We start from the raw sequence: 23,155 nt of genomic DNA, 5'->3' as shown, positions 1-23,155 counted from the left end.
CTGTATGGCAATGTGTCAGTTGCTCCTGCGTGGGGCTTGCATGCATTTCTTTCTTTTCACAAAGCGCCGCAGAGGGAGAGACCATCGGTGAGATGAGGTGCAGAGCTGGTTCTCTTTTAAAATGGATAAATGTCGAAAAATAGTCTTGTTTACTTTTTTTTAATTTTATTCTTTTGTAAAGCAATGTGGATACACTATTTTACAATATTTTTGCATTCTCAAGATACGGATTAACATCCAATAACATTGTTGCCTTGAAAAGCCTTTTATTCATATTTGGATCCTAACACCCTTCAATTGCAAGAATAGACAAGTTTTTCTAAAATTTATAAAAAAACACTTCACTTTAGTACACAATTGTATGCAGCAAATTTATATATACCATGACTGTGAAGAAATAACTTTGACTTGAAAAATACTAAAGTTCTCCTTAAAAGCAGTATATTATGTGAAGATGGAGACCAGGAAGATGATATTAAAATACCAAAATACATTTTATTGTGCTACAAAATCAAATCTTAATGTAATCAGTGCTAACTATATAATGTTAAAACAAAAAAGCAGAACTATCACAATTATTGTATACTAATTTAAAATTAAAATAAAGACAACTACTGATTCTTGACTGAAGCCTCCTAGTGTGAAATGATGATGATTTGCGTCACTTCATTTATAATAAACCTTTCTCTTGAAATTTTACTATTTGGTTAGCATATTGCTTTAACATTCTCTTGAAATTTTACTATTTGGTTAGCATATTGCTTTAACAATCATGCCATGGATACAGAGATGCACTAAAAGTTAATGGAATTTCAGCTCATTCAAAATTCTTCAATGCACCTGACATTAAACTGGATCTTGAAATGCAGATCATGGAATGAGAACAGGACAATTTTGCAAAGCACTTAGATACTCTGAAGGTAAAGCAACTTATTCACTATTGGATGGAGTGAGACCGTACAGAACAGGGTGTCCTCCAAAGCAGACCATTTAGAGAAGGTACGAGTACTACATTCAGGGGACTCTATAAAGGAATTACTGGCAAAGGTTTGAAAACCTGACATTACATACAACGGGTTCTTGGTGGAGGGATCTTCAGTTTTATAAGTGCTGCACATTTAACCAAATATCTAGTTTTTGACTGAAAGGAGTTTTACCTGAAGATGCTCTTTATTGTGGTGATAAATGTAGACACATCATGACACTTTTATCTTGTATGTTAACTTTACTTGCTTTATCTTAATGCACCATATTTAATATTCTGTTACAATACCCTTTTATTGCCACCAGCCTAAAGAACTTACACATGCACAGATACATGTACAAACAAGAATAATTTATTTATATACATACACTTTAACCGTATTTATTTGAAAATGTGTTCAGTCTACTCATCCTGCCTAATGGGAAGTTCAGTGTATAAGAATAAATTTAAATAGCAACATATTTAACAATTGTCTTAGATTTCCCAAAAAAGGCAGTATTGTTGCTGGCCTAGGTGTTCCCCTTCAGCTCCTCTTCTCTGTGTTTAATACAAACATTAAATATTTATCTAAAATAAATATGTGCGCCTTAACCCAATAATAATATTGGTTAGAAGATAAAATTGTCTATGAGTAGTAGACAATGATGTTCACTGCTTTAAAATGCAGCAGTGATTATTACCTGAAAAGTAATAAAAAAAAAATGATTTCACTGTCCAGTAATTTATAGCTCAATATCCTGAATCATTTGCAGAGTGAAGTGGCAGCTATTATTACCATGTCTTAGTGGTGGGTTATCCTGCCACCCGATCTGCCTTTAGGGAACTCAAAATGACCCCTCTTCTTTTTCTGCTGACACTATTCAACTATCCTAAACACATTTCTTGTTTCAAGAGTCTTAATTTGGCAGAACTACATTAGACAGTTCAACAAATGGTGATGACCACAGGCTTCCACAATGAGGTGCGTGTTTTTTGTTTTTCACAACCTAATACTCTGTGGTGAGATATGCCTTTTGTTGCCAGCCAGGTCTCTGTCTGTGCTACCAAATGGAGAAAAAGCCAAACTCAGTGACCCTCCAAAGGCATGTTGGTTTGCTAGATTACAATAATCATGTAGAAACCATTTCTGCCCATCCAGAAACACGGTCTATGTAATGGCATAGGTGATCAATACCAGGATTACTGGACTTGTTTTTAAATAAAGTGATTTTCTTTCTGCTCTTTTACAAAACAGGACTATCTCCAAACCAGAAAGGTTTAGCGGTGACAATGTGATCTACAAGCCTCCAGGGGTAAGTTGAACCACCTCTAGGTAATACAATGGGGTCTGCTTACAGAGCGTGTTAGGCTCTTGAATTTTTGCAGCGGCGTCTGGGGAGGTACACTCTGGGAACTCTCCCTGCATGTCTGTTCATGTCAGACTGCCTTAATATGTACTGTACGTATTCCTTTTAGCATGTTTGTCACACTCTGCCTTGTTTCAGTGTTCCATGTGACTTCCTGATGGTTAAGACAACTTTCTGGAGGCATCTTCTCATTTACTCAAGTATACTAGATTAAGGGTCCTGCTATCCTTTACAGATTTTGTTTAGGTTTGGAACATCTGAAGTAATGAGTGAAGAACTCTGAACTCTTGCTCTCTCTCACAGACCCTAATAAAAGGTGTGCTGTAAAATCATTTTTGTATTATGCACTTTCATAATGGCAGTTTGGAAGCAGAATCCCAGAGCATGTGCATGCTCCTGTTGTATGCCATCTACTAAAAACCAGAGATATTCAGTAATCCTTACAAAGTAAATGGCATGTTCCTGTCGTGATGTGTTTTAGCCAGGTGTTCATAACTGTATAACTTATCAAGGAGTTGTTGCCACTTTGTATTTGTTCCCCCAAATCCACATCCTCACTAAAACTCCATTCATTCACTTCAGTACCATTTCTGGCTACATAACAAGAGACTTTTACCTACTGATTGCCGTTACACTCCTAGTTTGTATTTTTATGATTTTTTTTTTATTTTTTTATTGCATACAATATATACATATAATGACAGTGCACTACATGGGACAATTAAAAAAACTTGAATTTTGTATCTATGCATCCCATTTTTTGGGACCTGCTTTTTCCAGTAAAATATTGTATCAAATCCCATCAGCACCTGGCACCAAAACATGTAACCCCGCACAAACCTACATTCGTGTCAGTACAAATCAAGGAACTTTATAAAGGCTTCATATTTATTTTATAGCAAATCTATGTAATTATAGTATTGTAAAATTTGTTCCTTTGATTGTAAACATCTGACATTTATTTGCACACTTGCATCCACAGGGACTCTTCAGTTTGAACCCTGAAGACTATTGAATTTACGTCCTTTTATTTTATTTTGCAGAGGTTTAGAGCAGGGATGACTAGACTATAAATATTCAGATGAACACTGTAAGTACAACAAAATCATTGCATATTTATCTACAGTCATGCACTGATTTACGGCCAGTCGAGTCAAGGCAATTCACACTTACGGCCTAGAAATCACTAAAATCAGCAACAGTAATCGGTCCTTCATTATTATCATTATTATTTCACTGGGTTTCATATTTTCTGACTGATGCAGGGCCCTTTAAAGTTTTTGACAAGTGCCGCTACATATGGCTAATCTGTTCAGCCTGCACTGCCTTCCCTTTTGCTGGTATTTCTGAACCGTTATGATCTCATGACCCAGTCTTACCCTTTTAAGTTCATTGGTGACCCACTAGCAGCAACTGCAAACCACCCCTTGGTGAAATGAGCTCACTTAGAAGTGGGGAAACATAAGCCAGCACTGGCAATTGCTTAGGCAAAACCCACCACAACCCACTTACGAAATAACGAGATACAGTGGTTGATATAAGCACTTAGGCAACTCATCATCAATAAATGATGGCAACCTGTGTCATGTTCTATTGGTTGAGAAACACTGCCTTACGTTGACCCAATGTTTAGCTGTTGAGACCTAAAGATCAGTTTGTACTGGCAGTTAAACTACGCATATCAGTCGCCAACACCAAACCCACAGAGCTGCAACTGGCAATGACCTGTGCATCAGTCAGCCTGTGACAGTACTTATTTTCAAACTAGTTAGTTATCGGAGTATGGCTGCCATTTAAGGTTTAATTAAAACTAGGAAACATAAAAATGAAGATATTTTACATGTACTACTTACTTAATTCTGAAGTGACTTGTTATGTATTACGTATATATTAGATTGTTGCATGGGTCCCCTTTATTTTAATTTCCACAATTTTCATAAACTCTGTCAAGGAGTTTTGAAGCATTGCCTTCATTAAAGATAGTAAAAGGCTAATAAAATACTAAAATATTTTTGGTGAGTTTGATTTTTTTTTCTCTCATTACTTCAGTAGAAATGTTTTACATTGATAGCGTCATAGGTATCGCTACACCAGTGTACACACACTCCTTGCTCCAGTTTATTGCTTGTAGTCTTTGAGCCACAGGCCTTCTACTGTGCACTGAACATTTTAGCTCTGGCTGCTCACTCTGTTTAAAGTTTTGAGAGGGCAAGTAGCTTTAGAGGTGATGGCTAGAATAGTTTGCAGAATAAGAGAATTTGGTCAGAGTCATCATTCTTGTAAGACAGGTTGAATGCAAGACAGAAATGCTGAATGCCTTGCATGACGTGAATGGAGATTTCATCATGATTTAATCCTTTCATGTTGCACACACCGACCTTGCTGCCTCTCATCCATTTCACTTCAGTAGGGAAGCTGTTGAACCCAGACGAAAAAGTAGAAAAAAATGTGCAACTCTCTAACAAATCATCAGTATATACTTCCATTTTGCTTCAGCAACTGACAGTTTGTAGCATTTGTACTTTCATATAGGTGCCCAGCACTTAAGATGTATGCTTATTGTTGCTCTGTGATGACAGTGGGATGTCTTCCTTGGCTCTTGTACAATACACACAGTTAGTGAAATCAGAGATAGGAGGATCGTTCCTGCATTGCCTTCCCTCCCAGAGCTCCAGGGAAAATGTCAGCTGTTGGACTCCTAATGCCACTTGTATTCCTAGAATATCTTAAGTAGAACCAACAAAATGCAGAATGTGAATCTAGCACTCATTTAGTAATTATTTGAGTTTCCCATTTTATTTTGTGCCGTTTCTAAACTAGGCTAAATTTATCTAGTAAAACAAGATTTTTTTCTTATATTTGTGCAATTTAATTTTTTTTTAAATAAATCTTCTCAGCATTAATAGTGAACAGAGTTGGAGAGGTTAAAACCATGGCAGTAAAAATTCTTTAACAACTGAGCTAAGCAGCAAGGAGTCAGAGTGAAGCAGAGGCATGGTGAAGATGTTCTAACCTCAAAGTGAATGCTGCTTGAGTATAATCTGATGATAAAGAGTGCACCTATACGGCACACTGTAATTAGTAATTCAGTATGATCCCACGTGTGCTTTTCCAAATGAACGATTGTAAATTCAACATTGGCTATTACAATAGATATTAGACATTAGTCCTTTAGGTTAAGGAGCAGTTACCTTGACGTTGCAATATCTGAGTTGCCTGCATGTTATACTATTAGAAAAAAACAATAGTTTAATAAAGGGTCAACACTTTTTTATTTTTATATATATATAGATATATATATATATAGATATATATATAGATAGAGAGAGTGACAAAAAGCAAAGAACAGAAAATGTTGCCCTTTCAAATTCTCTCAGGTCGTAGACTCCCTACTTGCCTACCATTACATTTCTGCCTCCCTTTTAACTCCAGACTCAATAATAGCAGAGTGTTTATCCCCAGTGTTAATTGAAATATCAGTAATGTGCTGTAAAACCACCACAGCTAAGAGCCCACAGGGTCTCTTATAGCATCTGAAGAACTATAAACTCTAGCCCTCAATAAAAGAAGCAGATATCCTTAGCTGCTACCAGATTCTTTGCATCATCTATAGTTGGATGATCCTAACTAGTGCCTGTTGTGTTTGCCTTCTATTGTCCTGAACAAATGTTTCATCCAACCTTTCATTCTACCACAGTCTTGACCGAATTCTTTTGGCTTTAGAAAGTTCCCTTCTGGGATACATTTTTGGTGCTCGGTAGTTACCACTGTTTGCCGACTTCTGTCTATCCACACTGGGTTACAGAGAACCTCTTTAATTTTATTTGTGGATTCTTCTGGTCACTCTTCCCTTTCCTTTATGGTCACCTTGTCTTTGTTACCTTTCATAAAGTGTATTACACCGTTTTTACCTCTTGGCACTCCTTATCAGTTCTGTTCAATTTTTCCCGCTTCCAAGTCTCACTACCACTTGTCAGCCCAAACATAGTACAATAATTACAAAAATACAAAAGAAAATGTTGAAACATAAACAGAGAACAATCGTACAAAAATGTAAATATTCAAATACTATCCACTGCATTTTGGAAAAGATCACTATATCGGCAAAAGATGACAATTTCATTTGGATAGAAGACTTCTGAACTTAAGTTTATCGTTTTTGACATTTGCTACAAGACGGGCCAAGAACCTCCACAAATGCACAGAAGAAAAAGGGAATGGAAAAGACAGTAGTGGTGAATCAAAAATAATGACTACATTTATTTAAAAAGCAGTATAAGAGAGCAATATAAGCCAAACTGCACTGTAGATCTAACAAAAGCAGGCTATTCTTTTTTTTTTTTTTATTTATTTATTAATTTTATTACAACCAATACATAGCAATCAAGTTTTTACAAAAAAAAGAATAATATTAAGAACAGATCGATCCCCACCCCTGAGAGAGAGAGCAAGCCAAACGGTGTAAAATTTAAGGCTTGTAAAAATACCTAAATTAATAAATTCTCTGTGCTTTATGAACTTATTTTAAAATATTACTGATTATATCCTGCCATGTTTTGAAAAAGTCTGTACAGATCCTCTAACTGAGTATTTGATTTTTCCAATTTCAAATAATATAACACATCAGTTTCCCACTGACTTATAAGAGGAGAGTTTGGGTTCTTCCAGTTTATCAGAATAAGTCTGCATGCCAACAGTGTAGTGAATGCAATCACAATTTGTTTGTCCTTCTCCACTTTAAGCCCCTCTGGAAGAACACCAAACACAGCTGTTAATGGGTTAGGAGGGATTGTGAGTCCAAGGCTGTCTGAGAGGTAATTAAAAATTTTTGTCCAGAATAATGTTAATTTGGTGCAGGCCCAGAACATGTGACCCAGTGAGGCTGGGATTTGGTTGCAGCGTTCGCAGGTTGGATCATGCCCTGGAAACATTTTGGAGAGTTTTAGTCGAGACAGATGTGCTCGATATATAATTTTGAGTTGTATAATTGTATGCTTTGCGCATATGGAGCTCGAGTGAATTCTCTGCATTGCTACTTTCCACTCCTTTCTGATATATTAATTGAGAGGTCATTTTCCCAGTGTCCTCTTGGATCTTTGAAAGGAAGGGATTGTAAAATGATTTTATATATTGTAGAGATGGAGTCTAATTCCTCAAAATTGAGCAATATTTTTTCCAGCGTGGATGAGGGTGCAAGATGAGGAAAATCTGGAAGGTTCTGTTTAACAAAGTTCCTGATTTGAAGATAGTGAAAGAAATTTGTAGCTGGAATGTTAAATTTGGAATGTAATTGTTCATAGGATGCAAAGACGTCTATATAAAGATCTCTAAGCAAGTTAATTCCAAATTTTTCCAGATATTAAAACTGCATATGTTTGTGAAGGTTGAAAGAGGTGGTTCTCTTGCAGGGTGCCACAGAAAGAAGCTTCTCCGTCTTAAAATGCTTTCTACATTGGTTCCAGATTCTAAGTGAGTGGAGCACAATTGGGTTATTAGTGTATTGCCGATAACGTGTGTTTATTGGAGCACAAAGCAAGGAATACAAAGAAGTACTGCAGGATTTTACTTCTATTGCGGTCCATGCCTGTGTATGTTCTTCTATTTGTGTCCAGGTTCTTATCGACTGTATATTTGCCCCAGTAATAAAACTGGAAGTTAGGTAGAGCCATGCCGCCTTCTGCCTTTTGTCTTTGTAGGGTCGCTCTTTTGATGCGTGGATGTTTAGAATTCCAAATAAATGAGGTTATTGTTGAATCTAATTGCTTAAAGAACGATTTATTAATGTATATTGGTATGTTTTGAAATAAAAAAAGGAGCTTAGGAAGAATATTCATCTTAACAGTGTTAATTCTTCCAGCTAGTGTGAGATGAAGGGTTGACCATCTATGCAAGTCTTGTTTAATTTTTTCCATGCAGACGACGAAATTTTGTTGATATAGAGCTTTATGTTTACTTGTGATGTTTACCCCGAGGTATTTAAACTGTTCTGCAATGATAAAAGGTAGGGTGTCTAATCTAATATTATATGCTTGAGAATTCACCGGAAAGAGTACACTTTTATTCAGATTAATTCTGAGACCAGAGAGCTTTTGAAATTCTGTGAGTGCTGCTAAGACTGCAGGCACTGAATTTTCTGGGTCCGATATATACAGTACCATGTCATCTGCATATAATGAGATTTTCTGTTCCAGTCCTTCTCTGCTAATCCCCTTTATCTGATCAGTATTTCGACAATGTATTGCCAGTGGTTCAATGGCAATTGCAAACAGCAGCGGTGACAAAGGGCATCCTTGTCTTGTGCCACGTTCTAGTTTAAAGTAGTCTGAGCAAATGTTATTGATGCAAACTGAAGCTTCTGGGTTAGTATACAGTAATTTAATCCATGCACAAATGTTCGGGCCAAACCCAAACTTCTCCAAAATAGTAAAAAGGTATTTCCATTCAATCATGTCGAATGCTTTTTCTGCATCCAATGATAATAATATTTCTGGGGTGTTTGATTTAGTTGGTGAGTATATTACATTAAACAGGCGTCGAAGATTTGAAGATAAGTGTCGGCCCCTAATAAAAAAGCAGGCTATTCTAAAATAATGCATATTCATCAGCCTTGATTTACAGTAAATGTTGGTGCCTGTGGAGTTTCTTTGACACGGGTAAGCAGGTTATTTAAAAATTTGTTAGCCCTATAACCAAATTCTCTCCCTGCTACTCTTGTTTAATTTATACTCTGAAAAGGAGGCCAATATCTTGCAGCCCTAATATGTCATTTATCATAAGAATTAAAAGAATCCATTGTGATCCATAGGGATTAGGGGCACAGGACCCCTGCAATTGCGAAAATGTGCAAATACGTTTTGGGCCCATGATTACTGTATATTCTAAGTTTATTGTATGAAATAAGATGCACATAGTTGTGAGAAAAGCGAGATAAAATGATCGCTGCGCAGTAAAATTACATGCGTAAGATTGGCTGCCAAGATAATAATGTGTGGCAGCCCCCAAACAACATGCATAGTTCACTAGTTCTTCAGTGAACTAACTTTTTATAAGATTTAAATTATAGTAAATATGTGTGGATATTTATTTAATAAATGACAAAAATGATTAATATTACTGATACAAAATACATCCAACAAAACACTAAGCTGAAAACAAACACAACACAGTCCAGTTTTATGGATGGTGGTGTAGTTATGAAACAAAATCCCCTATGAATAGTCCCATGAATGTTATGTAAAGTTTTCTCCTATCATGATGCAAGTTTATATGAAGATTTGCAGAGGTTTGGGAGCGCTCCCAGAGAACATGTTTTCTAACCTAGACGAATTTACATGATCAAGCTGGCACAGAACAAGAACATAAATGAAGAGAAAACTAATCTTATGGATGTAATTGTAATCCATTTGTGCAGAGAAACATTGAAACCAAAGATTACACCAATTTCAATTCTCTCGGGTTATGAGTCATTTTAAAGCTAGTGTCCTTATCTTTCACCCAGCAGCCCTTGTGGCAACCGTCAAAGCGCCTAATGACTCCAGTGTTCCCGGGGATGCTGGGAGTTGCAGTCCATTCAATTACCAGGGCTTCAGCGTCTGCAGTTTTTCCTCAATCAATCGCAAAATGATTTTCATTTAATTATTGATGACTAACCTGCAAAATAGACTGATCCATGAACTGTAAACCTGCAAATCACAAGGGCTGAACCATAATAAGTTTGGTAAACCTGGTATCAAATTACACAATTTCATATCATGCTTTACAACTGCAGTTGGTGGGTCTTGTTGCCATGAGAATGTCCAATTACACAACTACATTCATTTTGTTGTATTGAGTCACACTAGACAAATGGCAGGAGTCGCGACTGTCCGTGACTCACTAAGACTATGCATAAGAAAGCTAGGATTGAATATTACAAGAAAAGTTGTAAAGTGTGAAGGTAAAAACTCCTTATTAGCATAGGCTGTGGTTTTGGATGCAGACAGTCTGTTATAGACTTCATCACTTCTACATGTTGATATGGACATGAAGCACCTCTTCAATACGTCAGATCTTGTTTTAACTTGTGGGACATGGTAAGACTCTCTCTCTCTATATATATATATATATATATATATATATATATATATATATATATATATATATATATATATATATATACACAGCTAGCTTTCTTCTTTATAGAATGTTGGGTAAATCTGAGTAAATACTATCTACTCTTCCTGTTGATTTATCACTGGCTTATAGTTCCCACTGACTTTTAATGATGCCTCCTTATTTGTTTTTTTTTTTTTTGAAGGAGAACACCCCAGACATGGTCTTCCTTGGGTCTTTGACCAACTTTGACTTGATGTATGCCTGGACACAAGATAAATGTGTTCCTTTGGTCCGGGAAATCACTTTTGAGAATGGAGAGGTAAGAAGCAGTTCTAGTCACATGTTGATGGTAGAGTATGTTGTGTACACTACATGTATTTATATATAATGACACCATTCACTTGGGAGTTGTTTTATATACCAGTCACAGTCTTTGTGGAGACTTCATGTTCTCGCTGTTTCTGCCAGGGTTTTTTTCTCCATGTGTTGTTTTTTTTTTCCCCCTCACATCCCAACATGTGTGAGGCTGGAAGGATAGGCTTTTAGTCTCCTACAAACTTGTAGGCAGATTTGAAAATGGATGAAGGGTTTTTTAAGCTCGACGGACTCTCCTTGAAGTGCAGCTCTCACTGTACATCTCACACGACACACAGTATATACTAATTTATTTATGACCAGAATCCTTTCCTCTGGTTGGAACTCATGTTTACAGTTATAACCCAGTTTCCAACATTTCTGTTAAATTTTCTATTACCTCCATTACTTTAGCCTCCAGCACAAAACACAGCTACTCACAGGTGGTAATTCACAGTCATTCTTATTTACAGTAAAACCTCAGTGTACCTCACTCCATAGCAGTAGATAATCTGTTTTCAGTGAGCTAGTCAGATGCCACATATGCAGGGACTTCAAGGTCCATGCTTCACATACAGTGTCCTCCACTAATGTTCAAAATTGGTGGTGGAAAAAAAAATAATTGAAAGGAAAAAGTGAGAAGGCAAGTAAAATGACACCTTTTATTTGCCAACTAAAATGATTATAATATGCAAGCTTTCATGGCAACTCAGACCCCTTCTTCGGGTAGAGATGTAATCAGGGGCCTGAGTTGCCTCGAAAGCTTGCATATTATAATCATTTTAGTTGGCAAATAAAAGGTGTCATTTTGTTTGACTTCTCACTACATCCATAATGGCCAACACAACAGAACACACTTGTACTATTGAAAAGAAAAAGAAATTCTTATCATAAAACAAAATTTTCTCATACTTATTTGTGATAGTATTTGCCACCCTTTCTTTTAATATTTTGTGCACCCGAATTATTCTTGAGTTTTCCCCTCTTATGCTTAATGAGGCCTAATGACTCTTGGCAAGAGATCTAAGACCTTTCCTCCATACAGAATCATTTTCTAGATCCTTCAGATGTGAACTCTCCACTTCAGCTCATCCCAGGGGTTTAGGTCAGGGGTCTGGAATGGCCATGACAAAGTCTTGATTTTGTGGTCACTGAACTATTTTTAAGTTGATTTTTGAGGTTTTCTTTAGATCATTGCGTGCTGCAATATCCAACAATGGCCCAATTTAACCTTCCTGGTAGAGGCAGTCAGGTTTTGATTCATTATCCACTGGTACCTGATGTACTTCCATAATTACCATGCATCCTAAAAAGGTGTCCAGAGCCTTTGGCAGAAAAACAGCCCCATAACATCAAAGATCCACCTGCATACTTCACAATGGGAATGAGGTACTTTGATGTATGCCCTCTGTCAAATCCACCTCTGGTGTTTGTGGCTGTGGCTCTATTTTTGTCTCACCTGACCACATAACTCGGATTCACTGAAAATTCCAATAATGTTTGCTAAACTGTAGGCTCTTTGAGTTTGTTGTTTGATGACAGCAGAGGATTATTTATAGCTGTTGCCCGAACCAGCTTGTGGTGATATCGGTGGAATCTGTTCCAAGTTTTGGAGACTTTTTGATCCCCAGCTGTGATCCTTGCAGATTCTTCGGCCACTAGTACCACCTCTTCTCTGTGCATGAGGCCGGCATAGAGACACGTTCTCTTCCAGGCCAATTCCTAACAACTCGAGTAGGTTTTACATGTATAAATTCTTACCCTGATTAGCTGCGTTCCCTGTGGTAAGATGGTTTGAAATCTAAGTCTGCAGTGCACCATCTATTGGAATGTATTTTGTCATGCATATAAAATCACCATGAACAGTTTCTGTAGTAAATGACTAGGAATCAAACTTGAGTCCAAGCACTGTGATGCCATATTTCTAATAATCACTTGGACAATGAGTACCACTAAGCACGGCATACAAGATCTCCACTGAAAATCCTTAAGGATTAGACTGCACCTAATTAAATTTTAAATTAAAAGGCATATTATAATCATTTCATTGATGTTACATTAATTAATATCCTCATCTTTACAACACCCCTTAAGTCTTGATTATTCCCGAACAGTTTCTTAATTTCACTGCAAAGCCCAAAAGGCTTTTTATTGGTGTAGTTTTAGGGACATCATTTTGCTTTTTTGCACATACTTTGGATGGCACAGTGTGCCTTCAGATTTGCAAGCAGATTTAAAATGTGCCCAGTAGCCCGGCTGCCTTGATACAGCTGACTCGAGTTTTTGTGCACATGGGATTGTTTCATCATTTCAAATGATTGCTAACAAGTAGTGAGATTTAGTGGACTAACGACAGGTCTTCTAAAGCATCTAATTGTATGCTTTTCTGGTGGTGGCCTTTTTAAAACTGACACTTTTGGTTTGCCTGTCTAGTGTAAGTGGTGGCACATCAGTGTGTCCCGGTCGCTTTTACAGAGCAGAGGAATGCTAGTGCCCTCCCCCCTTATCTTGAAATGCATTTTACAAAATGCAGCACATGCCAGGTAGTTAGCATATTCGGCTTTGACTGACGGCCGCCTAGTATGCTTTTCCCACAGTGAAGCGGCCATGTAATCCTTCCCGCCTGGCTGGCTCTGTTTGCTCAGGCAGATGTTTGGTGCCCAGTGCTGTTTCCCTCAGGGCCTCTTGCATAGCAACCAGACCTTTCAGAGCCCCCGGAGATCCCGATGTTACCCTTGTTTTCTAGGAATCCTCTGATTCAAGTGGTAGACAGTCTGCTGGGCCGAGTGGGTTATGCATGCGGACCCACCCCCACCGCTGCACCTTACAGCCCCTTGCAATGCAGTCACTGATCATGTCCGCAGCGCACGTCTCCAGATGAGCCACATGCGGGACAAGGTGGGCAGGAGCTTCTTTTCAAGGAGCTGAAATGGCAGATGTGTGCTCAGTGTGTAGATCTGCAGGGAATGTAATGATCCTGCAGCGTGGCCAGCTGGGCACGGGACAGATTTGAATATATCCGCATTAGTGCCTTGATTATGTGGTACCATTTCAATTCTTAAGCTGTGCTATTTGAAGTTTCATAAAGTTTGTTGTTTTAACTTGCCAGACTGGATAGCCACACTTGGGAACCTCTTTGTGTGTTTCATCTGCCATAGGACCTTCCTGTTTATATAAAGTGTTATACTGCCAGGCTCTCGCTTTGCCAAGGTGCTGCCCTATGGTGTGAATGAAGAGGAGACCCAGCAATAAGCTTCTTGAAGGAAGATGTCTTTGCAAGGGGGCTTCGCCATATTCCTTGGCACACACTGGGAACTGAAGGAGCGTCAAATGCACATTGTCTGGCCGTTGAGTCTCACTGATCAGATTTGGTCAAGCTGGTCCTGGAGGGCCTCAGAGATTGCAGGTTTTACTTCCAACTGGTTCCCTAATTAAAAAGACAGTCCTTGCTAATAATGAAACTTGGTATCTAACTATTTGACTTGTTAATGCTTTCACTCATTCTGTGTAAATTTTAATTGCAGTGTAGAGTTTTCTTCTTTGAGAACCTTAATCATGTGAACGGATTTAAACTTAACGGTCCTTCCAATTCCCCTGCCATTTATTTCTAAACATTTTTTAACACTGATACTTCATGGTGCAAATGCACAGGTTTAAAAAGGAGAGCTGCTGGTTTATTGGTTAGCTGCATTTCATTATTAACTAATGTGTGGTTAAGAAAACAGGCAACATTTAAAACTTAAATGCAGTTGCTGTTCTGAATTGTAACAAGCAAGATATTTCAAATTGAGCCCCAAAACATATTGCTTTAGTAGTAAATAAATGGGTTCTATTCAAGAAACTGCTTGAAGTGAAAACCTGCAGCCACTGTGGACCTCCAGGACTGTAATTAAGGACCCCTAATCTACAATGTAGCTAAAATTAGTCTTTGATAAATGAAAGCACTAACAAGGCATAGAGTTAAATATCAAGTTTCATTATCTGCAAGGACTGAGTTCTAGTTAGAAAACTGGCTGGAATGAAAATCTGTAGCCACTGCGGCCCCCCGGGACTGTGATTGAGGGCCTGTGCTCTAGACAGTACAGTGACTTTCATATTCCTGACTGTTCTTATGTTCTGCACAGGAACTTACAGAAGAAGGCCTGCCTTTCCTTATACTTTTCCACATGAAGGAAGACACGGAGAGTCTAGAGAAGTTTCAGCATGAAGTGGCACGACAGCTAATCAGTGAGAAAGGTAAGGTGGCATTGGCATTCCTGAGATCATCTTCCAAATGAGGGCCCATTCCTCTTCATTACACAAACTGTAATCGGTGGAAGGTCCGGCCTTTTTAACTTTGCTACATTCTGGTGACACACTGGAACATAATCACACACTTCATTTGAAGAACAACACAAGTTAGCATCGCCTTGGAAAAGTTGTGCACTCTCCCATGTAACTTCTTGGTCTCCACCATGTGAAGTTTTACATCATTAAATCACACTGAATTTAATTAGACTTTTTGACAGTGATCATCAGAAAAGCAGTCTTAAGTAAGTACACTTCACCCTCTTCTGGTCAGTATTTCATGCAAGCACCCTTGGCAGCCATGACAGCCTCGAGTCTGTGTGGACAGGTCTTTTGTCGGCTTTGTACATCTGGACACTGCACGTTTTCCTTATTCATCTTTCCAATACTGCTCAAGCTCTGTCGGGTTGCACAGTAAACTGTGTGTGAACAGATATTTAGGTTCAGCCACAAATGTTTCAAGTGAAATGAAGTCTGCACTCTGACTGCGCCACCCTTTGACATTAACACTGTTGTTCATAAACCATGCTGGTGTGTTTTTGATGACACGTGGTGTTTGGCGTATGCCTAGAATAGCAATTAGTATGAATATCATAAGGCTCAATTTTGGTCTTATCAGAAACTGTGGTGGAGTTTTGGTGAAAACCAGAATACAAAATAGAAAATGTCTGAGATCTGATTCTACAATCTGAGCAAATCAGTGATTTTGTGGTCAGGAATGGCATTACAAATGTCAATTTAAGCTGAAATCAAGTTATGAATTATGGCATTGCTATGCCACACTGAAAGAGGCATAAAATAATTTTGGTAAAAGGACTGGGAGACAGAATTATAAGCCAAAAAGGGGCCATCTTCTCCTGTTCTACCTAACAGTGTTGGGGTGTTGAGCCAATGATTTAATTTTTTTTCTATCTTTTCCCCAGGATCTTTAGATTTTCTATGGCCATTCCTGTTTTTCTGGCTGCTTCTTTGATGTTTTCTTTACATAGCCTTTTAGCTGTTCTCTTCAGTCTTCCTTCACTGTTCATTTCAAACAGCTTTATGGAATACCTTGTCTTATTCATCCTAATTAAATATCCATACCACTGTAGCTGTGGTTGAGCTGTAGCACTCAGTGCTGCGACCAGTGAAGCACCCATGTAACAGTTGTATGTGCAGTCACAGCCAGCTGGTAACTTCTTTGGAGTTGCCATTGGTCTCTGGGTGGCCCGCCATGCTTGTGCACTCCTAGTACTGTCACTCAGGCAGATCTAGAGCTGATCTATATGGACTTAACTGTACTCTGATAGATACTTAATGACTTGGACTTTTTGTATCAGTCCCCTAACTCTCACCTTCTGTAACCTGATCAGAGTTGTTTGGCGTGTTCCTCTCTTTATGCTGAGGTTTCTGTCAGAAAACGGACTCCCCAGCAGATGCAGATGTGTTTCTTATACAGTCACGTGAAACATGCTGACTGCACAGAGGAGATCTTGATTTAGCTAACTGCGTAACATTTATATCCAGTTGGCCAGGGCAGTGATAGTTTAGGTGTGTCATTTAGGCAATCAGTTAATTTGTGTTCAATTACTGGAAAACAGATCAGTTTGTAGAGATTTTTCTGTTGATCAGTGCCAAAAAAGTCTAATTGAATCCACTGTGATTTAGTGTTGTGCTAAAAGATAAAACATGAAAAAGATTAAAAGAGTGAATACTTTTTTATAGGCCCTGTATCTTTGGTAGAGTCCAATAGGGGAATGTGGCCAAGGGTGTTCTGGAGTGTCAAGCGGATCCTACTGTTTCTTTCAGCTCCGAGCTATTGCCTTACTCAGACTTACTCTAAATTGCACAAAATACTAGTGACCTTAACAAACAAGACAAGGAATCAGATACGTTTTGTGTGAAAATGTCTCATGTTTGGTGCTTCATGGTTTCTTCAAGATACTTTTGTACTCCTTAGGTACAATCAACTTCCTGCATGCAGACTGTGACAAGTTTCGACACCCGCTTCTGCACATTCAGAAGACACCAGCAGATTGTCCTGTTATTGCAATTGACAGCTTCAGACATATGTATGTCTTCCCAGAATTCAGTGACCTAACGTAAGTATCTAATCCAGAGAGCTGGATTTAAAAGGAACTTGCTAGAGTCTGGTGACTGTAATGATGTGCTGGGTTCATTGATGATGTTGGAATGACCATTTGAGTGATCATCTGAATTCTACATCTACACACTGGGGTCTGCTCGCTTGAATGCCTTTGAACTGCATCAGCTCAGCTGTCAGTTGCTTGAGGGGAAAGGCTGCGATTTTGAGAAAGTAATGCAATGAGCCCAGCAGTGTGTTTGTACATGATCTTTAGAAGGTGTGATATTGGACCACTTTGGTGGACTATTTGTCACCCGGTGTTGGTGGTACAAGATACTGTTGCACAATGCCCAGGTACGCAATGGGGGATACAGCAGATTCTATTTGCATTTTCACACACAAGCTCTGATAAGAGACATTCAGCTGATGGGGCTTTTCAACTTTGTGATTCCAACACATTTGATATTTCAAGGAAAAAAAAATTGGATTGGTGTATTGAATGGGCTGCCTCTGAGTGACAGTAGATGGCCTGTCCTGAATTTCACGTAATCAGATGGTGTGACTTGTTTGTGTAACATATTAAAGGAGCCCCCCGAGGCTTTTGTGCATGTAGAGCGGATGCTTCATATGACACCTGCAATAGCCAACAGAGGTTTCATACGTTGAGAGCGGTGATGAAGCAGTGACCAACACCTAGAAAATCAGAAGTTATGACTCTGCAGCCATGCCTTCTGCTCAGCATCAACATCCATTTAGGCTGCCCACAGGTCTGCTACTAGCAGAAAAGCGGCTTCATCCCTCCTACCTGACTAGGGCCCTCATTGATTTTTTTTTTTTTTTCTCCCCATTCCTGAAGCAAATCTCTTTTCTCCTGGGTGTCATTTTTCATAATTGTGAGCGTTTATGCTGCCTTCCCCAGTGGCCCAGTGGGAGCACTGGTATTGTTTTGGAATGGACACATTTGGCTGGTGCCAGAGTCGTGCAAGTGCTGATGCAGAGAGAGTCTGTGGGGAGAGTTGTCAGAGCCAACACCGTGCTAAATAACAACTTGAATTAAAATACAACACTTTAGAAAGTTACTACTGATAAAATGTATATTGGGTATTTGTTTTTTTTTTTACAAACCGATTTCTCAAATTACTATGAAAACCTTATTAAATACAAATTAGATGAACTAGTTAAGTACATTGTAATTGTGTCCTAAATTTCAGGCACAATAAAGCCTAACATGGATTATTTTAATTTTACTTGCTATGAAATAAACTGCTTAAATCACACAGCTTGAAGGCTTTGTAACTGCAGTTACTGTGAAAGGTGCGACTTTGTATGACTGAGTGGCAGCGGCAGCCTTGACATACTGCTCATCATGACAGGCACTATATGAAACCGGAGTTGATGTTACTATTCTCAAGTAATTTGCAGGTCCTTAAAATGTGACACGTTGCTCATTGTGAAATGCACACTATGAAAAAGAAGCTGATATTCTAAATTTGACTGATTTATCCATCCAGTTGTTTCCAACTTTTGGGGACTCTCTGGGACAGCAACGTCCACGCCATTCTGTCTTGAGCAGTATCCCTTGCCCGTGTCATCTATCCAGCCTATTCATTGTCCTCCTGGTCTCCTTGTTCCACTAACTTTTCCTAACTCGATTCCTTTCTCTAAACTGTTGGCACACATCAGATGTCCAAGATACGTTTTGGCATGGTGTGTTTTTTTTTTTTCCTTTCAGACTGATTTCTGTCTTGAACTTCTCTGTCACTTTCAATGCCCACAGTGCACTTGGCAGCCTTCTCCAGCAACATAACTCAAAATGCATCGATGTATTGTCTGTCCACTGTTTTCAAAGTCAAAACTTAGTCATACATAACGATGGGGAAACACAATGGCATGGACAAGTCTGACATTTTTGCCTTTTCAGGCTTAGTGCTGCATTTTGACCAAAGGCTATGTGTTGTTTGGCTTTGGGCCTGATTTGCCTGTCCTAGCAAAATAAATTATTGAAGATATTTATTTTTACTGCCCTACCTGCCGTTGTAGTAATTTTGGTCTTTTTGGTGTTCAGGTGCACTCCCGATAGTGTGCTCTCATTTCTAACTTGCTTTATCAGCCATTCAAGGTTTTTCTTGTTTTCCACACCCAAGGTGGTGAAATCCATGTTGTTACGGCCACCGATTTTTACCTCAATTTTCAACTGATAGGTGGAAATCCTTGTCCAGTTTTCTTATGATTGTTTCAGCATACATGGTTAAAAGAAATGGGGAAGAGAAATACTGACCTGCAGCCAGCCTTTCCTGATGAGAGTAATTAATGCACAGATCCCCAAAATGTGATAAAATCTATTAAAAAAATGACAAGTTTTTAAATGGGCTGGCAGTGGTGACAACACTTCCATATCTATAGGCTACTGTGTATTCGTTTTATTTCCATTATGTCAGTTGCACTGTCTTTGATTTAGTGAAGCCAAACAAATAAAACATTGATAGAACTTTACAGTACAAGGACAGCAGTGATCAACATTCTAACAGCCCACACTTTGACTTTCATTAGTTCCTAAACATTTTTAAGTTCCTGCGCCTCCCAGACTATGGGCACATGATATTATCAATCTGTAGTTGTTGTTGTGATTGAGTTGATTGAAGGAGAATGTGCACAGCTGAGAGGTGTGATGGGTCAGGTCGGATCTGAATGTTTTGTGCTTCAGTCTGGTAGAGTGAATCCACAATGGAAGATGGCAAAAAGGATTTGGGAAGCAAACACTGAAGAACTACCAAAAATGTGAGGTGGGGTAATGAAGAGCCACCTGACGTGAAGTGGGCTGCGGTACATGAAGCAGTCTACCTAGTGAGCATACCCCACGTCTTTTTTTTATTTTTTTTTTTCTAGAAGGGATGGATTTCCTTAAGATGCATCTTTTCATTTCCAAACCTGTTTAACCCTGTGCCTTAGTATTATAATCAAAATTGTTTGGATGGTGTTTTATATTTGTCAATATGAACTTGGACATCTTGGCATATGGCCTTCACAAAGCTGGATTAACGGGAAGAAAATGAGTGATTAGCTTCAGGAATGGACAAGGTCCACAGTTTGGAAGTGCACTGTTGGGTGGTACTCCTGCTTACAGTGCTGCCTCAAAGGTAGCAAAAAAAAAACAATCCTAACACCCATAATTTTATACTTGTCTTCTGCTGGGTAAACCTTCAGCATACAAGCCTTGTTTAGCTCTGCTCGGAAAACCGTTCTGGAATTTGGCAGCTTGACTGCAGCTGCAGAGTTTTGGACACTCTCTGTCTATTAAGGTGCTTTTGGTGCTCTGGCTGTTGTCCTCTCCATTATGGAAGATGTAAGGTTACAAAGGGCTGCTCTGCAAACATCCCAGGGATGAGCAGGTTAGCACGTCTAGGGTCCAGTGGTTGTGGGATGTTCAAGTGTCCAGGTGTGGTAATGCTTTTATAGTATAATAGTGTTTTACTACAATAAACCAACTAGGAGTCGTCGTCGTCGTCCCAACGGCCCCAATAGAAATCTCTAGAAAGAGAACATTCTTGGTATTTCTTTTGGCACACCCCTAGGAATGCATTCTCACAGACCAATAAAGCGTAACAGTGAAGACTGCAGTGTCTTGTAAAAGTATTCATTCCCCTCTGTGTTTGTCTTGGTTTTTTTTTTTTTTTGCATTACAACCTGGAACTAAAATGGATTTTTTATGTCCTGCCGGGCATTCCCTGTCACTCAACGTGCATCGCTGCATCTTCAGTGACTGTGAGAAGGACTCTAAGCTAAATTCATTCATAGTCCTAACTCTTGTTGTCTTTGACACGGCTATTAGTTTGAATGGAATGTGTGAGGTTTGACCCTTTGTTTTGGCTATCAAGCCTTTTGTTTTTGGCATCAACAGTTCATTTGGTTTAGAGACCCCAGTCTTCAGTGTTTTCTCTTTGTTTTGGATCCCATTGTCCTTTTTTTTTTTTTTTTTTAAATTTATTAAAGATGCTTAATAAACCTAAACTGTGAGTGTGCCCCCCTGTAAAAGCCCCCAAGTCACTGAATGGCCTTGGACGTGAGCATTCTGCAGAAAACAGTCATTTTAAAAATGCAAGAAAAACTTTGCAGTGACAAGAATGTCTAAAGTATTATGTGTCATAGGTCTTGAATGGGGGTCTCTGCTCGCAAGTTTCTAGGTTGACTCCTTCTTTTAACACACAGCTCTTTTGCTTTCAGTGTTCCAGGTAAATTAAAACAGTTTGTGTTGGATTTACACTCTGGAAAACTTCATCGAGAGTTTCACCACGGGCCGGATCCTACAGACATCACACCTGGTCAGGTGAGTTGTGACTGCAGAATTACAGCAGCAGGTGGCGCTCCAAGACATTTTAGCAAGGGGATGCGGGCATGAGATGTAATCTGTGGAATCTGTGCAGAGTGCAGCTGGGACTTTCCCTCGTCAGTCTGGTCTCAGTGCAGCCTCCCACACGATTCACCTCCCGGTCAGTTATGCAGATTTTATAACTTCAATTTAATAAATAAATGCTAAACAGGAAAGACTTTGTTCACCTTTAGTTTTGTCATTTTGCCTTGAAAATGTCAGATGCAGTTGGCCACTAATTTGCCCAGTATGCCTGTGTAATGTGCTGTTCAGGCTGTTGCTGAATTCGGAGGAATCTCCTCACTGACCGACTAAATGAGGTTGATGGGATGCTTCCTAATTCTCCCAAAGGAGTCCAGTGTCCATTACCTTGGTCCGTCCTTTACAGCACTGCTGCCTTACTTCGTGAAATGTCATCAAATGTCTATTACTATACCAGTTACATAAACCTCACCCCTTATTCTTCATTCTGCAGATAATGGCAGTTTCAATAAAGTGGTGTATGAGCTCCATGTAAACTGCTGTGGAGAACAAAAGAGATTCAATAAATGGAATTTTTCGTTACTGACCAGAAACGTGCAAATCAGAATTGCAGAGAGCTGGTTTAGCACTTGGACCCTGTCAGTTCGTAGCCTAGCATGTTCTCCGTTTAGCCTGATAGGTTGATTGGAACTATTAACTCAGCACCAATCAGTGGGCCATACGGCACTCCATTCAAGACACTGAGATCTTGAAAGGCAGACGTGGTGACGTTGCTGTTCTAAACAAAAGATGAGGCTCAGCATCTGCCACCAGAAAAACCGGACTCTGACTAGCCAAGGTTCACTACTTCCCATTGGCACTGGGTGAGCCTAGAAGAGTCAGTGACAGGATTTGGTTTGTCAGTTCAACAAAAATGTGAGCTCCAAGGCACAGCAAACCTGTGGTATTGTGGGCAACGTGCTAGACAGACTCCCTGTGTGAAACGCATGACGTGCTGGGGCTCCAGCTATTGAAGTAAGACGATAACCACACTACACTCTTGTGATCTTCAGGGCCCTTAAATAACACATTGGCTGGATAAAAAAAAAAAAAAACAAAACCATGGACCCCTTTGACTTTTACTGAATGTTCCAAGTGTGAGGCAAGTTAACTTTTGACTGTTTTTGTAATGTGACATTTGGAAGCACCTGGAAGTTTCCAAGTAAGGTTTATAATTTCCTAGTAGTCCTATCCTTCCTATTCATGATGGTGAAGTTTGCCGAAGTGTTAGTAAGACAGGTAAGTAAAACTTTCACCGTACACCTGACAATAAACTGAACATGAACCGTGATGTTAAGACGTATACCTTGGCAGACCTACAGGCAGCTTAGGCTGTGTGCTGTAATATCTAGTACGCTGTCTAGAATGTTCTACTACTGTACATGTGGCATCACTCTGAAACAGGACTTGATTACAATCATCAGCATACAAACCACACCATCTTTGATTCATCAGTTTACTTTTATTTTTCAAGAATATGTTTTAAAACTAAACAAAGGAGTACATTCCTTATGATGGAGTGCCACGAACAGGAGTGGGACCACCTTCATTCATTAACTCTGCCAGTTCAGTGTTTCAGGGTGGCATAGTGGTGCGATGGTCAGCACTGCTGCAGACAGTCATCAACTTCCGCATCC

The 23,155-nt window shown here is 39.1% G+C and overlaps 1 protein-coding gene across 1 annotated transcript in view; it reads left to right on the top strand.

Moving 5' to 3' along the window:
* Positions 1 to 23,155, top strand: part of erp44 (endoplasmic reticulum protein 44) — a 110,745-nt gene that overhangs the window by 86,197 nt on the left and 1,393 nt on the right. The window contains exons 7-11 of the mRNA XM_039736620.1: positions 2,220 to 2,277; positions 10,628 to 10,744; positions 14,904 to 15,015; positions 17,006 to 17,147; positions 21,353 to 21,455. Of these exons, the coding sequence (XP_039592554.1) occupies positions 2,220 to 2,277; positions 10,628 to 10,744; positions 14,904 to 15,015; positions 17,006 to 17,147; positions 21,353 to 21,455 (532 nt within the window). The remainder of the gene's footprint in view (positions 1 to 2,219; positions 2,278 to 10,627; positions 10,745 to 14,903; positions 15,016 to 17,005; positions 17,148 to 21,352; positions 21,456 to 23,155) is intronic.

Source organism: Polypterus senegalus, chromosome 15 (assembly GCF_016835505.1).
Source record: "Polypterus senegalus isolate Bchr_013 chromosome 15, ASM1683550v1, whole genome shotgun sequence".
NCBI classification, from domain to species: Eukaryota; Metazoa; Chordata; class Cladistia; order Polypteriformes; family Polypteridae; genus Polypterus; species Polypterus senegalus.
This window is presented reverse-complemented; position numbering and strand designations above follow the sequence as displayed.